The sequence below is a fragment of the Aptenodytes patagonicus genome, chromosome 11 (assembly GCF_965638725.1).
Source record: "Aptenodytes patagonicus chromosome 11, bAptPat1.pri.cur, whole genome shotgun sequence".
Classification (NCBI taxonomy): Eukaryota; Metazoa; Chordata; class Aves; order Sphenisciformes; family Spheniscidae; genus Aptenodytes; species Aptenodytes patagonicus.
The window spans coordinates 19,895,205-19,912,185 of NC_134959.1; the positions used below are offsets into that span (position 1 = coordinate 19,895,205).

A 16,981-nucleotide genomic window follows, 5' to 3' on the forward strand; every position below is an offset into this window, starting at 1 on the left:
AAATGCCTCACTTGCTCTTGCTTTTTCACTCTTAACTCCTCTTTATTTCTTGCAAATATATAAAAAGAATTAGCCCGTCTGCATACTTGCTCTCCTACTATTGTGGTGTACTTAAAACTTTAAATAACATAACAGAAACATGACTCAAGTATCTTTCTGACATATGGATGGAGTTGTGGTAAGAAGGGTTTGTTTTCCTTAGCTGGATACACATGAGTTATACATTACAGCGAGGCGTATCATATTTACAATTGAATTTGCCCTATTAAGACTTTCATACCCTTGGATGCATAGCAGAACTGGGGCTGCATCTGCCAAATAAGCTAGGAGACGTTAATGAAGCACATAGAACTCTGCTGCTGTCCAGAGGAAAGCTGATGGTGAAGCAACAGACACAGTCACATGGTTTTGTTATATAATTTTGGTCTTAACTAAAATAGCCAAAATGCCTGACTGTACTGAGAAAATCTCTGCAAAGGAGCTTGTGTTTAAAGTGGATCTCCCAACCTAGGAACTACTGGCTGTGGCAAGACGCCCATTAAAACCCTTTGGCTTTGGCATTGAGAAAAAACAGTGAAGAGGCCATAGACCTTGTCTGGTGATTAGGAAAGGAACGGAGCAGACTCTAATGTCACTTAAACAACCTAAGCAAGATAAAGCTTTTCTCCCAAAAACTCCAATCTGCATCTCTTCCAAGCTCTGCTTGTTGCCCAGTCACGCTCCTGGTTGCATTACAGTTGCCAGTAGTGCTGGAGAACTGGTGCTACACTCAAGGACAACTCTGCCCTTGCGCTGGTGCAGCCCCTGCAGAAACCAGTGGTGAGGAGCGGGTGGAGGTGAATTGTGAAGGTTGTTACAGGCAAGAGAATATCAAAATAAATAAGGTAAGGGTAGCCCTGCTTTCTAACAGCTCCATCCTACCACAGGCCTCAGCTAATCAGAGACTGGGCAAGGGGCCAGGCAAGACTGAATCTCTGCAACCAAAGACTGCTGAAGTTGTTGAAAGACAATATAAAGGTGTTTTTGTCTCAGCCATCTGAGACAGCCCCAGAACGCCATTCAGATAGTAGAAGAAGCCTCAAGGATCATAGACTTGTCTTATTATTTAAGGGATATATTGGAAATCACATCATTTGAGGCTCTTAAACTCAGTTGGACACTGTACTAACACCTTGAGCAAATGCCTCAGTGCGTTGCTAGAGACTTTGGCCATTTATTTATTTTTCATATTAAGACACAGAGTGAAAACATTCTTCAGAGGCTATACTATACCATAAATTATTAAGAATTTGTTCTAATACTGACAGCTTAAAAATTGCATGGGCTGGGTCGTGGAACTTCAGAGCTGGAAGGAATCCAGCTCCTTCAAACACAGGAGCTGGAGTGAACTCAGGTAACATCAACAGAGATATAAAATAATTTAGTATACTGAACCAGTTGTTCATTTTTCTTTCCCTTATTCCTTATTCCATGTAAAACTCCTGAAATTATTCTTACTATACAATGCAAAACAGAAGCTATTTAAGAGAGACAATGGATGTGAAAGTGAATAAATTAAATATTTAAAAATATAATAGTGTACTAATAAATTATAAAATTGCCTACACAAATAGAGAAATCACTGTGCTAATGGCAGCTTCCCATACTGATATTATCAGCACAAAAAGGCTTAAAGTTGTGGTCCTTGTATTTAGATGAAATAACATTGCATTTAAAGAGGAGGCTCAAGAGGAGAGGTACTTTAATTGAAGCAAAGGATTAAAATTAAGAAATGGAAAATTCTGATTACTAAAGAAACAGTTTCACTATGAGGAAGAAATAAACATATACAAGAACCTTTAGGCTATGGGAAATTCTCCCAAAGAGTATGCTAAAAATCGCATTATTTGAGGCATTTGACATTCATCTGAATTTAATACTTGTAAGTGTACCATGAAGAAAACGCTTGCACTTGTAGTGGGGGGAATATTATAAGTAACTTTTCCACATCTAGTTTCTACTGACAATAGGATCTACAGTGGCATGAAATGAACAGAGCCTAGCCTAAACATCCTGTAAAACAAAAGGAGTCACAATATTTTATACACATCAGTATATATATATACGAGTTATCTGACAGCAAGCTGCTTTTTATGACATCTTGCAGTAACATACTGATCATTTCATAATAAAGAGGCCAGAAAAAAATGACTGGGGATTTATCGCCCTCTTGTGAACAGGAAAAATGTTGCAATCTTTCAGAAAATGAACGTGCAGTTGTTGCTGCTACTAAAGAATCCTGTAGTAAAAGCATATCTGTACATTTACTAAACATAAATTTGGATTACTAAAGGTAGAACCACTGGCTACTGTAATAATCTATAAGAATTTTATCAGAAAAGGATAAATTGCAAAATTAAAAATAATTTAAATTCAAATCAGACCAAACAAGGTATTTTTTCCATTTAAGCAGGAAGACAGCAATCTAACTTCCACAAAATCACTGCCTACAGCACTGATGCCAAATGGCACAGACTAGCTCAAAGGTGTGCTCATCCTCCCTGACTGCACTCCCAAAATATCCTGCAATTTCAAAGGGAGCAGTAGGATGAAAACATCTATTTTTGCCATGCAGGAGAAGAGGTGGCCTTTCAGCTGCAATGAATAATCATGGGTCTAAGTCCAACTTTGTTTGCAGACCCCAGTGAAGTTCCCACAGTCAGGACTAGGTGTGTCTTGGTCCAGCACTCCACAGCAGCTCCAGAAGAAAACAGGCTAACTCAACACTGGGAAGCCATCAGACCTCGACTAAGTTATTTTTAAGGATCTTCCTCTTTGTGGGACTTCTTTCTTCCCTGCTGCTCTGCACCCACTCAGGGTAATGCTGCTCCTTTCCTTCTCCCTCTCCCTCTCCTGTCCCTCTCCTTTCCCAAAAGACCATTGAAATCATGGTAAAAGCCATAAAATGTTCAGGCAAAGCCACCACCCCTCATCTCAGAAAACTCCAAAGATGAGAAAAAGCAAGGGTCAGCACCAGCTGTTGGACACCAGGGTTTCCATTTCATGCCTTGCCCTAAGTCTCTGGCCAGGTACATCATCCCTTCCCTCTGCTTTACCCTTCTTCATGCACCCTTTACTAACATTTGGGGGGGCTGGACTAAATGATCTTAAGAGAACCCTTCCAGCCTAAACAATTTTGTGATTTCTTACTCCCATGTGCTTCTCTACGTTCCCTCATAAGATGAAGCAGCCACTATCCGCTACCAGCTTCCTCTTAGGCTCAGTGTATCACATAACTGTAGGCTTTTCCAGGCAGGCATAGGCCCTTCCTGGATGCATGCACAGCACATCCACTGTGTTAATACAAATTAATCCTGTTCTTCTATCACCACATCTAATAACAAGATGGCTTTCTCCTGTAGCTCTTCAACAAAGACACTTTACCAAAACTCTCTCCTGAGATTATTATCAAGCCATAATATCAAGAAGCCAAGTGCCATTTGATCATGAGTAACAGAGGACTCTCATTACGAGAAGCAAGAATAACACTGTCTTACAGTAATCTGAGAGCTTCTGTCTTGGTTATGCTGCCTTCCTTAATTTATAATAAACAAAGCATAAATCCTATCCAAATGAAGGCATCACCGAGTCCTACCAGCACAACATAATAACCATTTCCACAAAAAGCTATGTATTAATACCACTTAGCGTAATAAATATTTAAAACAATACTGCAGTAGAGAATACAAATTCACCTGTCTTTCCTGTTCTTAGTAGTGACACTTAATAAACACAGCTTTATAGCTACTATATTTAAATGCAATTAGTTCCATACATTTCCAGCTTAATAAGAAATAATACATATTCATTTCTGCTCATTAACAGTCAGTATATAACTCTTAGCTAGTGAACATTCAATTATGTTCCCTGAATACATTGTGGGATAAATTCTCCTTTTGTTGCTCATATCAGTTCACTTCAATTCCGTTGCTTCTAATTAAAATTCTTTTGCCTCATGTAGACAAAACTGTTTTTTTTGGAGTCCCTGGAGACTTCTTTAAGAGTTCTGTTTTATCTTTATGTACAGTCAGCTCCCTAATTAATGCTTTAAATAGGGTAAACTTTACTGAGGCTCCTGGGTTCAGTTCAAAGGAAAAAACAAACCAGTTAATTTTATATCTCATTCCCACACAATTCACTGGAGTCTCTCTTTTTCTTGTAAATCTACTTTTTTCTTTTGTTTTCAAGTGAAATTCAACGATCAGGGAAGGTGCCAGTTTGCAAGCACTGGGAGTTGGGAGATCCCCTATCATCAGTCTAGAGCTTTCCTTACCCAGAGAAACACAAGAGAAATTCTTGTCAAGTTGTCCAGTTCTGCAGCCAGCTCAGGTGAGGAACTTTAACAGGAGGATTCTCCAAGGGGACATACCCAGTGGATTCCCTGAGATAATACTACCTTTATTTTCACTCAGCATCAGCAAGACCCAATGTTATTTTTTCCTAATTTGTTAACAGAGCTAGCTCAGCAATCTATCTGCCTGTCTAGGACCAAAAATCTAACACAAGTCCTACTTATTCCGCTGGGACTAACAACATGCAAGCTAAGCATTTCCTTAAGTACCCCCCTTTGTGGAGGTCATTATCAGGTATGACTTGCCAACTGAAGTGACTAGGTTCTTGCCTCTGATTTTACTTGCCTTCTGTCTGTTAAGCAGTGCAAAGAGAAAGGAATTCAGCAGAAGCAGCTTCAGGGAACTCTTAGCATGAAGTTTTCCTCTCTGGTGCAGCATCCTAGGACATATTCTTGGACTATTTTATCTATACCTATGGGCCGGATTCTCATACTTAACAGACTGGGAACAGCAACTTCCCTCTAATAAAAACAGCTAGAAACAACTCTCAAGTGGAGCAAATAATTTGGAAACTTACCAGGCAAACACTGTGTGAACCCTATGTGCACCAATATAAGGGATGTAACACTAGCACAGAAAGTCTAACATTTAGGGAAGAAGGGAAAGAGGCAGAGAAAGAAATTGCTGTAAGACAAAACATCTAGGAAGACCCAGGAGAAAGCTTAGCTTTAGGGGTGTTTCAGTTCTACTTAACGTTAAATGAAAACTCCAAGATACATGTATCTCTGCAACTGTCTTAGAAGAAAAGAGAAAGTATGTCTGGATTTGTGTATACATGCATGCACACATGTGTGCCTGCTTGGCTGGATACATGTATGCCAGTCAGTGCATCCTCCAGTCCACAAGTACCTGAGCACTGTGAAATGAACAGTCCAGAACTGCTTTTCTTGTTTGAAGTCACACTAAAACAATAAATTCTACTGAGGGGAGTGCAGAGCTAGATTCCCAGCAGACTGAAATTGACTGATGGAGCCCTAATGAATTACACCATGTGTTATCCAGCCCATTGAACATTCCCATAGATGGCATTTTTTATTCAATACTAAAAAGATATTAGTTCTAAAGACTGTTAAGTAATGTTTGTTTCAGTTACCTTCTATAGTCGGATCTTTTTTCCCCCAAGGTCTGTCATTTAATTTGTCCTTTATCAGTACAGATCTTGAAACAGTACAGGGTGATTCTAATTCCTCTTCCACAGTAAGTATTTTGTCTACTATTGAAGCTGATACTGTCTGCACAACAGACCACATTTATCCCTGTGGACTTCATAAGAAGACAAGTATGTCCACACTGCTTAGCACTAAGCCTGTATCTCCTCAGAGCCCCACACAATGCCTTTCTGATTCTGAGATACAGCTATCAAAAATGTTTGTGGCTTTTTAGTTCAAAACACCTGTGGCAGCCTGCCACAGTGCCATTTACACAGCATGATACTGAGGTTGCATGTTGCATGGCCAAGGCACAAAGACCTTTGAGGGTATATGGCTTACCAGGATAACACTGGAAGACTGTCCCGGGTGGAGAAAGACAAACTTGATGTGACTTGCATTACACTTTTTAGCTGCACTGGTCCCTGGAGAGAACATGCTGTCAGCTGCGCCTAGATTTCCTCTTGGAAGACATTAGTTGGCATTGTTCCAGGAGGGAAGCAGAGGCTGAACCGGCATTAGGGCACCATGGCCTGGAAAGAAAGAAAGAAAGAAAGAAGTTGAACTGACAATGGAAACACTATGATTCTATGAAACACATTGGGAATCCATTTCTGTTCTCACACCCATTTTGCACAAGTAGTTCACATTTAATATCGCAGAAGGAAAGAGGAAAATCAGAATGGTACTTTGCATGAAGAAGTTTTGTAGCTAGTCCTTGAGGAAAGGTCGTTGTTTTTCTTAGAAGCAGTTAACATGATGCTGCCCGAACTTTTCTGTGCAGCAGTATTACACGACTGTGGCCACGAGATGGCAGATTTTTGTCAAATGCAAGCAGGGAGCAATTCAAATACAGAGCAGGTTTTCAGTTCCTGTATCAAAAAATGCCTTTGTGAGCGTGTTTTATAAAGGTAAGACAAACAGCCCTAATCAGAAGAATTAAATAGGGAAATGCTAAAAAGGGCAACTTCTTTTAGCTTCTGGTTCAGCTAGGAATTACTGACAGAAGATTTTAAAAAAATGTTTGCAAGGATTTCATATTCTGCAGTATATGGTTTTGTCTACTCCACGTTTTATAGAATTAATATATACTGGAATTACCTTGAAATTACTATAGCTTTATTAAAATCATTATGATAAGAAGATATGTTGGACTATATTTTTACAAATGCCAGGAAGAGAGAGTAAACTATCCCAAAGGCAGCTATGATGGGCAAAGATCTTAGTCCAATTTAAACTGTATATGTAATTGATATTAAAAACTATAAAGCTGTGTCTGTTTATATGAAAGAAGAATCCCTGTCTTACACTACGAAAATGTTTACTGGGTTTTCATGTATCACTAATATGATTCACCTGGATTGTATATGGAAGCTACACCTGCTCCAGAGCCACTATTCTTACAGTTTCTAGGCAGAATCAAGACAATATAGGGTAAAGCTCTTCAGGGAAAGCATACCTCTTTCCAGTGACCTGCAGAACTAAAGCTGTAACTTCAACCTAGAAAAATAATTAGTAGCAAGCTGATGCTACTGTTCCCTCAATGCCTGTCTCTGGCACCATAGGCACCTTCTGGTGAAGGAAAGATACTGAGGTGATTCCAGACATCAGTTTCACAAAAGCTTGGTGGTGGTGTTAGTGGACCATTGATCAAGGTTCATTTACCACAGATTCACAGATTAAAAAGGAATTATTATTCAAAAGAGATGCTGACACCAATTTAGACAAAAGAATTGCATGTGATCGCACCTTCTCACGTGTTCTGAACATTAAAACTTCTTTTGCAGTTTTTCTACCTTGGTGCCTGCGATGTTAAGCCTTTTTGATGGTGCTATAGCTAATCAGCCTTAGAAGAGTAAAATATTTATAATCAATATCATTGTTTTTAACAAACATACAAGTCACCAGAAACATTATTCTACATAATCAAAGCATCATGTCTGTAAAAACAGACGTCTTAGTACTTCCCAGTTCTAGAGATAAGATCGCTATCACCATTTGATAAGGACAAATGCAGTATTTCTTAGAACTCTGTATTGTAAATGACAAGTCATCGTTCAGAAATGGATCTAAGTGTTATTGTGAATCGCAGTATGAGTTTACAGGGTCAGGCTAGTGACAAAAAAGCAGAGACTATATAGAGGTTTATAAATAACATGTGTTAGACACAAATTAATCCTTCCTGCCTACTCAGTAGCACTGGTCAGTCCTCCTAGGGAGTAGTATTTCCAGTTTGGGTACTTCAAGAAAGGTGTGGACTTACTGGAAAAACGCCACAGGAAAGCATTAAGAATGATCAGATATCTAGAAACTATGACCTAGGAAAGAAAACCTGCAAACACTAGATTGTTTAGTCTAGCGAAGGCTTGAAAGAATCATAACACTATACAAGCATGCAAAAAGTAGCTGCAAAGAGGAAAGCAAACAGTTCTTATGTCTACCGAGAATGGATATAAGCTGCAATGAGAAAGACTCTGCTCAGATACAGAAAAAATTATTTCATGATATTACTAGAGAAGTGCTGGCACAGATCAGCTAGGAAAGTCATGGGGTTTTAAGAAGACCTTGTACAATCACCTGTCGAGAATGATGGAGGTAGAATTGTTCTTTCTCCTCTGGAGTTCCCCCCAGGCTTACTTTTCTGTGACAATTATGCTGATCTGGTTTGTACACAGCTCTCGGGTTTTTCAGAGCACAGTCCTGCTTGCAAGGACTGGCAATCACAGGGAGACCCTGGAAACCAGCCAAGGGAAATCCTACACTCCTCAAGCTTCCATTATACACAGGCTTCAGTTAGCCCAAATATATCATTATGATTACTCCTTAAGCACCTGCAGTTGCAAAACACAAGTAATAATTTTATAATAATTGTTTTATTAATTCTGATGATATCTTTGTGGAAGCAGTCACGTCAAACTGGGAACTGAACCATGAGACGTTTAATTATTTTCGTTACAGCAATACAAACAGTCCAGCAACATACAGACTAATGTTGTGTTAGGAAGTACCAATATTTTCTTGTGAAGGACAGATCTGAGAAAGGGAAAAGCTCCATAACAAAACAAAGCATCAGAACCAACGTCATGTAAGAGGCCAGGAGCCAGTAGTCTTAGACCAGTGCTCTCTGCGCAGGCAGAGACTGGTGGCTCACCCCCACTGTTGTAGTGGATTACCGTGAGACCTGAAAAGCATGTTTCCTCGATATGGTCAGGCTGAAACTTCCTTTTGGGTTGAAACCAGAAGCAGCAGCATTTGCGTTCGAAGGTGCATGACTGGCAGAAGGCGCTGGAGAACGGTGTGTTTTACAGCACTCTTCAGCCTGAACTGCCCCCCACGCCTGCCCACCTGAGGTGGCCCTCGGGCAGCAGCTGTCTCTGCAGAGGCAGCTCGTGGCACATCCCTACAGGGCAGACGTGCAGGAAGAGATCCCATGTGAACCCAGCACGTGAAGAAAGGCTGCAGCAGATCTCTAGACCTCACCTACTCAAGACCAGAGTCTCCGTATCAGCCTTCTGCAGTGGTGGAAATGCATCCTTCTCCTAGAAACTACTTCAGTTGTATGCCATGACTGCGTTTGCCTCTTTTCTCTCTCAGATAACAGACTGCGTTGATCCTGAGTAGTCAGTGCTTATAAACAACGCAACTGCGACATCACACAGCAAACATCGCCTCAGCGACCGACGCTGTCATGTTTATAAGAGGCATACATGACAATGGTCAGCGCGGAGCAGCCGCGGAGGGGGAGGAGAGGCCGGGCAGGGCTCCCGGGGCTGCCCGGCCATGGCAGCGAGCAGGAACCCCAGCGCCTCCCTCGGGTTTCCGCCTGGCAGCTCCCGCCTCAGCACCGCCTCCTCAGGAGACGCACGGCGGGGCGGGTGCGGCGCCGCCTGCACCGAGCGCGGCCAAGGGCAGCCTAGCCCGCCCTCACCTGCCCTGAGGGGCCCTGCCCCGAGGCGGGGCTCCCCGAGCTGGGCAGGGCCGGGCCGCGTGCCGCGGCCCCCCCCCGGCGGCTCATGCGCATTCGCCCGGGGTGGCGACGGCGGCGGGAGCATGGCGCAGCGGGTGCTGCCGCTGCCCAGGCAGCAGTCCTTCTGCCCGCCCACCGTCCCCAACCCCTTCGTCCACCCGGGGCGCCTGAGCGCCGGGGACAAGCTGCGGGTAAGGCTGGCGGCGCGCGCGTGAGAGGGCGCCGGGTCGCACCCTGCCCGGCGGGCCGGGGCCGGGCTGGTGCTGCCCGGTGTTCGGATGCGCATCAGTGCGGACGGGAGCCCAGCCGGCAGAGCGGCGGGGGAGGCTGTCACCCCCAGCGCAGGCTGGCTGTGCTGCGCCGGGCGCGGTTTTCTGCCAACTTGTCTAAACTAGCGTTACTTTCGCCGCTCTGAACCAAGGGATTGTCACCAGTGCGGTGGGAAGGTCAATGGTCGTTTTAAAAAGACCGCCTTCTGATGGGAGAATGCGACTGTGTGAATAAATACCGTTTAGAACTGCCGCTTGCTCCGCCGAAACCGCTCTCCTGTCTGACAGGAGCACGGGCGCTGCTGGGGCCTACCCTGCAGCCCGGCCCCGCCGCAGCACCGCGGTTACACCCCAGTGCCGAGCCGTGAAGGGACAGTAGCGAACCTGTCACTCAGTTGAACATCTACAGCTCTTACCTTTTCCAGGAAAAGGCATCTAGTAAGAATACTTCCTTCCCAAGTACGGCAGAGTTTGCTTCCTGACTAGATTAGGAAGCTCTTTTAGAGAGTGTTCTGCTCTCTCTCTTAGAGAACAGAAAATGAATAGGTTATGTAAATGGTCAAAGCAAAGATGCAAAAGGTGCTCAGTGTAAAAAAGTCCACTGTTTTTGAAATGAAGTTCTTCAAGCCATCGCTCCTCAGAGTCCACAAACTGCATGCTTGCTCTACACACAGGCTTATCGACTTCAAACTTAAACTTCTAACACAAGATTTGCAACAAGCTTTTGAAAAGATTTGCACGATCGTTACAGGTTAACACATTACTCCTAGAGAACGCAGGAGTCCTGTTTGACTCCATTTTGCATCCTGTTTGAATCGCAAGAATGAAATACTGTCCATCTATCCATTGTGTCAGATGCCTCAGCTCTAGAGTGAAGATGATAACTTCTCGCTGATAGGATAAGCTAAAACAGAAAATAACTTTTTACAGTAATCCTGTTTCAGACACTTAACTCACTTTAGGCTGATTTTAAGCCGGGGGGGAGACGGGGGGACGCATTTAATCTCTTGGTTCCATATTGCAGTGTGGACAACAAAAAAGGTATCCCCAATTCCACTGGGTTACTGACCGGTGTCACTGGGTGAACTGAATTAGGCTTCTGAGCTGAATACTGTCCTAGTTCAGCTTGTGTACAAGCACACACAAGATGTACAGGGTACTTTTACAATTAAGAAAGCAAACAGTATTTCTGGCCTTTGATTTTTAAAAACATTGTCTTTAAAAATTGAGCTGATGAACCAAACACAAACTGACATCTCAGTGAGGACAATGAGGATGTACATCACTGTGTAGGTGAACTTAGAGCATTTTCTGCTGATTATTATAAATATCTGCAACTAAATATTTTATGTTTCATATAGCTCTTCCTCAAGTTATAAACACTGTTTGCCCTGAAGGTAGCTGGGTGGAGGAAATGTGAGAAACCTGGAAAACAATTTCAAATCCTTTTATCCCCTATGTTTTACTAGCAGCCTGAAACACATTTCAAGTGCATCTGAATCAGTAGCTGTAGGCATGAACCCCGAGGTAAAGAAACCAGTTTCTTAATGAGGTTCCAGAAATGGACAGCTTTCTGTGCTGGCTGTTCTTTGTAGAGGATGCACAGACTACTTTCAAAAGCTTGCTATTTTAAGCTACAATTACCATTTTAGCTATAATAAATATATCCTACTTTTTTTCCTTCAGGAGGAAGGAATGAAAAACATGGTACGTCTTAAAGCAAGATACACTCCATACATAACTCCACAATGCACCTGGAAGGAAAAGCACCTGGCTGGGTCAGGGCCCGGTGCTAGTGAGCTTTGAAGCAAAATTGCAGTAGTCACAGAATTTTAAAGAAGACAGACACAAAAGAGACACCCATTTTGTATTGTGTGTTGCTCCCTTCTGTTCTTTTTCCCCTATAGTCAAAGAGACTAGGATACTTCCTACTGTCTACTTTGTCCTGTAAACGTCTGCTCCTCTCTTGCCCAGCACTGCGTATCGGACCAGCTTGGAATCAGAGCCTTATCAGTGTTACTATAAACTTCAAAAAAGGGACGTGTCCCTTCTCTTTCCATTTAAATCAAGTGTCGTGTATCTCCATTCTTTCATGTTTAAAGGATTGTTTTGTTATATTCCCCCTATTCTATACTGTTCCTTTAACATACACTGATAAAAACAGACAAAATTTCAAAACCCTCTCTGGGAGCCCAAAGCTGGATTTTCATATGTTGGTGAACTCCTTGAATGTAAAGGCTGCTGTCCCCTGATGAATGGAGCTTGAAACTCAGACAGGCTAGCTGTTTGCATTTCATTCAGCTTCAAATATAAAAATAGGCTCTAGCCAGACTGAAAAGTGGAGTGAGAAGATTTTACAATTTTTTGCCAGTCCTTGTATTGCTAATAGTTTACCAGCCAATGAGGTTTTTGTCTGTCTTTAGAATGTGCAAAACAAGGATCAATTGTGCTGTGCTAAACATCTGCATGTGCCAAACGAGTTTAAAACAGTTGTTCAAATACTTTTGGTTTCTATCCTCTGACTGAAGCTGGCTGCAATTCATTGTTGGGATTTTTTCATTTTTTAGTTTTAGTTCTGTTCATCCTGATTGCTCACTTGCCCTCTTAACTTCTGAACTGCACTGCAAAGCACAAATACTAGTTAAGTCATGACTAGATTTTTCTTTATTCAGAAGAGATGCTCAGAGGATTTATGTAATGGTAAACTATGTAGTGGCACAACCAGCACGCTAAAAGCAAGATTATTTTTAACCCTTTGCATGGAAGTAAGCAGCTAGACTGCCTGGCAGAGAGCTGTGACATACTCTGGACACTCATGGAAGACCCTGTCTCGCTATGCATGTACTGCTTTAGGAGACAGTCCATCTGCTCACAGTTTCAGATGTCAGGGGAGTTCAGTTGGAGTTGGGCTTCATTCTGGTCCCCAGCCTGCTCTTCTGCTGCTTCCTAGACAACTTGCCAGCAGCTGAAGTTGAACAAAATTTCAGACTAGATTCTGTGGCTTTCTGATAGACCTCCTTTTCCCCTTCCCCATGACATCAGTGACAGTGTAATCCCATGTATTGCTTAAGGGTCAGTCAGCTGTGGGAGTGTGACCTGGACAGCAAGGACTACTGCAGGTGTCTGCAACAACTGCAGTGACAGGCTATGCAGTTGTTGCAGGTACCTTAAATAGAAAGTACACAGGTGATTCCAAGTGTGGGAAAAGGTTCTTTGGATGACTCAGAATAATTCCCCCTTCGTGATTACTGTATACAGAAGCTGGAGTGGCTCTGATCCTACTTCGTAGTTACTAAACTTTGAACCTGTATTTTCTTCTGTATATTTTTCTCCTATACTTTTTTGTTTCTAGCCTACCTTGACCTTTCTCTTTTCTGTCCTTTTCTTACCCTGCTCTGCAGCTGATGAAGCAGAAATCAACTCTGCCTCATTACACAGTGACCTAGAAAGCCAACAGCTTGCATCAGCAAATCAGTACCACCTGCGCATCTGCCTAAAATAGATTAATGAATTTATTAAAGTTTTGAGGAAGGGATTTTTTTTGCTTTTGCTATTGCATCCTTTATTTTTCATTGTAGGTCAGTGCATAAATAGTCTTTTTTTCATAAAGAAAAAAGTTACTTTAAGTCAAAACACACTGCCCGTTCTGCATAACTGAATACAGCTGAAATGCTGAACTGGGACTATACGTCATAGTACAAGAGGACACATATGGAGAAAAAAAGACACATCTGATTTTGGCAGACAAGAAAGGAGTCTTGTTTGGTTTAACTTGATACCTGACATTTTCAGATTTGCCACAACTGGCACCAAAGAGAATGGCAGCAATAGATCTCCAGGGCCAAATCTCTCATACCCAGCTACTGAATCCATTTCTGTGATCCAGAGCAGCCCTTTTCCTGTTGTCCATGAAGTTATGGTTAAAATTCCATAGCTAGTTATATACAACTTTTCTATAAAAAAACATTGTATGCTTCAAGAAGGAAATAGTCATACCTGAATGTTCAGATCTCTCCTAGAGACATGTTATGTGGCAGTGCTTACAGAACATAAGCAGCAACACCATGTACCTCCTTCTCATCCTTATCCTAATTTACACTGTGTATCCACTGTCGTGTTTGATCTGTTGTCACTGTGCCTTTTGTAGCACAGAACTGAGTCCCAAAGGCCCAAAATTCCTGTTAATCCTCGTCAGTGTCACAGGTTTTAAAGCCAGAGGCCAGAGCCTCTCCTGAATATTTATAAGAGGACAGTAAGAGGACATTATGTGAAGATGGAAGGAATTTGGTGGGGAGGGAAAGGTCCATGTTGATGAAAGGACAATTAGAACCAACTTACTGCATGTACTGGTTTTGGCTGGGACAGAGTTAATTGTCTTCCTAGTAGCTGGTACAGTGCTGTGTTTTGGGTTTAGCATGAGAATAATGTTGATAACACACCGATGGCTTAGTTGTTGCTGAGCAGTGCTTACACTAGTCAAGGACTTTTCAGCTTCCCATGCTCTACCGACTGAGAAGGCTGGAGGTGCACAAGAAGCTGGGAGGGGGCACAGCCAGGACAGCTGACCCAAACTGGCCAAAAGGACATTCCATACCATGGGACGTCACGCTCAGTACATAAACTGGAGGAAAGCTGGCTGGGGGAGCTGCTGCTCAGGGACTGGCTGGGCATCGGTTGGCAGGTGGTGAGCAATTGCATTGTGCATCACTTGCTTTGTATATTCTTTTCTTATTATTATTGTTATTATTTTATTTCAATTATTAAACTGTTTTTATCTCAACCCACGAGTTTTCTCACTTTTACTCTTCCAATTCTCTTCCCCATCCAACCGGGGCAGGGGGGTAGTGAGCGAGCGGCTGTGTGGTGCTCAGTTGCTGGCTGGGGTTAAACCACGACACTGCATTAAAGACTTGGATAAATAGTATTCAAAGATACTTATATCCCAAATGTACTACAAACATTTGTTCCTTTTTGAAGAAAAGAGATAAATTAAAATCCATTGTGTTGCTTAATAATCATAGCTCAAGTGTATAAGTTGCAAACTATTTTGTAAAACTTACTCATTGGTAAAAGCCTTACTTTTCCTGTACAGTAAGTAGTCATTGCTAAAGAGCTGACTAGAAAGGCTGATTTTGAGAGGAACACTGTTGTTCAGCTGTTGCTTTTCTTAAAAAAAAAAAAAGTAAAGCATAAAAAATAGAAAGCTCACAAGCATAAGCATAACTCTCCATCAGTAACTTCTACCATACTTCTGAACTGGTAGAGCTGTCAGTCTGCGACCACTGATGCACTCTCATACTAAGTTTTGAGGGACTTTCAGAAACAGCCCGATAAAAAAAATACTCACTATTACAATTCTGCTTGGGTGTATATTGTTTTGTGCATATGTATGCACACAGCGCTGATCCTCATCAGTGAGTGGTAGCTGAGCTGGATTAGGTGCCAAAAGGAGTTGAACCGTTTACTAGCTTACCAGGAATGCTAGGCTATGACTTCCGCATGCTAACACAGCTTACCTGCCTCCCGGACTTGAGCTTGCTCAATCTGCATAGTGCTGTGTTGCACCATAAAGGCCAACCTTCAGGATATAGTTTCTAACCTAATTTACTGGGGTAAAATAATTAAGAATTTCTTCCTGCCCTGCCCAGTACCACAGCTGCCTGTTAACAACCTTGTGCCAATACACCTGTTTCCCAGAGCCGTGCACAAAAAAATGCAAGCTAAAACTTCCTTAGGGAGGGCTGGGGGTAATATTTGAGGATTATTCGCAACCAGGGCATGTTAGTGTTTCTCCTTCACCCCACTCCTTTTACAAATACATATGAAGAACTGAAGAAGTGGTGAACCGCTGTGTTGGCTTGGATCTGTTTTATACTAGTTTTGCTACCTAGCTTAGCTATCTGTGACTATAGCAGAACTCTATCAATAGTTTCTTTTGCTTCAAGTTAAAGCAAGCTAGTAACAGTTTCCTGACTGCAGAGAGGAAAGGGAACTAAGCTTCCTCAATTTATTCTGAAAAATTGAAGAAGGTCCTAGCACAGAGGTTAATATCCAAGATGCTTCAAACAGGACGCAACAAGTTAATGTTCATAATCAGAAGGGTTCTGCTGTATGTTTACTTCCAAAGACAATGAGTCAAGAGCTGCTACAGCAGCTTCAACAGCACTGTAAAGTCTGAACCTTTGCCTTAAACCACACAGGTTCAGTTTTACTGAAAACTCCATTTTGCTTAAGTCCCAACTAGGGGAAATGAAATTGTGTTGTGTGTGCACTACTCCAAGCAGTAGTAGTGAGGATCACTTGCAGCAATAGTGTGACTCAACACAAGATTTGCCATTTTGAAAGGGCAAGACTACATTTTAGTCATCTTAACAATCCCACTTGGCTTCTAGACAGGCAGCTAGTTACAGAAGGCTCTGTAGTGGAGATATCTATCAGCTGGGCAGACTCATCTGAGCTGGTTGTATGCGGCAGACCAAGTCGAGGTATAAACTAAAGCCAACAAACTCTGTTTACCCTCTCTGTCTAACAGCATCCGAGCCAAAAATTCAAATACTCAGATGTTCCAGTTCTACCTGAAATGGGAACCCAAAAGTGAAAATGAAATGCTGTGAATGACTGACTTCCCCATATGAACACTGGAATCATTAACACTTTCCTTGCTAAATCACATAGCAGTAATGTTATATATATAATATAATAGTAGTTATATAATATAACCACTGATATCAGTGTCATTCCTGTTGATATCATTTCTTAAGATTTTTCCCCTCTTTTTTTCTAGACTGTTCTTCAGGGTATTATTTTGCTACCCCTCCGTGCTATATGCATTGCATTCATTTTACTGCTAGCATGGCTGTTTGCATCAATTGCAACTTTCCGTCACCGTGGAAAAGGATCTGTGCCACTTAAAGGATGGAGAAGGTAAAAAGTGACCAATACTTGTGAAAACTCTGTGCTTTTTTTTTTTTTTTTAAATAACGCAAAGCCAGGGTCTAAAGCTTCCCCCCCACACACTCCTTTCCTCCTTTTGATTAAAGAGGAGTCCTCAGTGAAATCTTAGTTTTACCGATTTAGGTGAAGCAACTTTTTGATGAGTGTGTTTTACAACAATAGTGCAGCTTTTTAAACAGGTAGATTTTCAGTTGTCTTGAGGCTAAAACAAATCTGTATGAAAATCTTTATAGACTATTTGTAAGACAGGAC

The 16,981-nt window shown here is 42.0% G+C and overlaps 1 protein-coding gene across 1 annotated transcript in view; it reads left to right on the forward strand.

The window, feature by feature from the left end:
• Positions 1 to 9,586: 9,586 nt before the first annotated feature.
• LPCAT2 (lysophosphatidylcholine acyltransferase 2) overlaps positions 9,587 to 16,981 on the forward strand; it is a 33,763-nt gene continuing 26,368 nt past the window's right edge. Inside the window, exons 1-2 of the mRNA XM_076349318.1 lie at positions 9,587 to 9,697; positions 16,560 to 16,699. Of these exons, the coding sequence (XP_076205433.1) occupies positions 9,590 to 9,697; positions 16,560 to 16,699 (248 nt within the window). The 5' untranslated portion in view covers positions 9,587 to 9,589. The remainder of the gene's footprint in view (positions 9,698 to 16,559; positions 16,700 to 16,981) is intronic.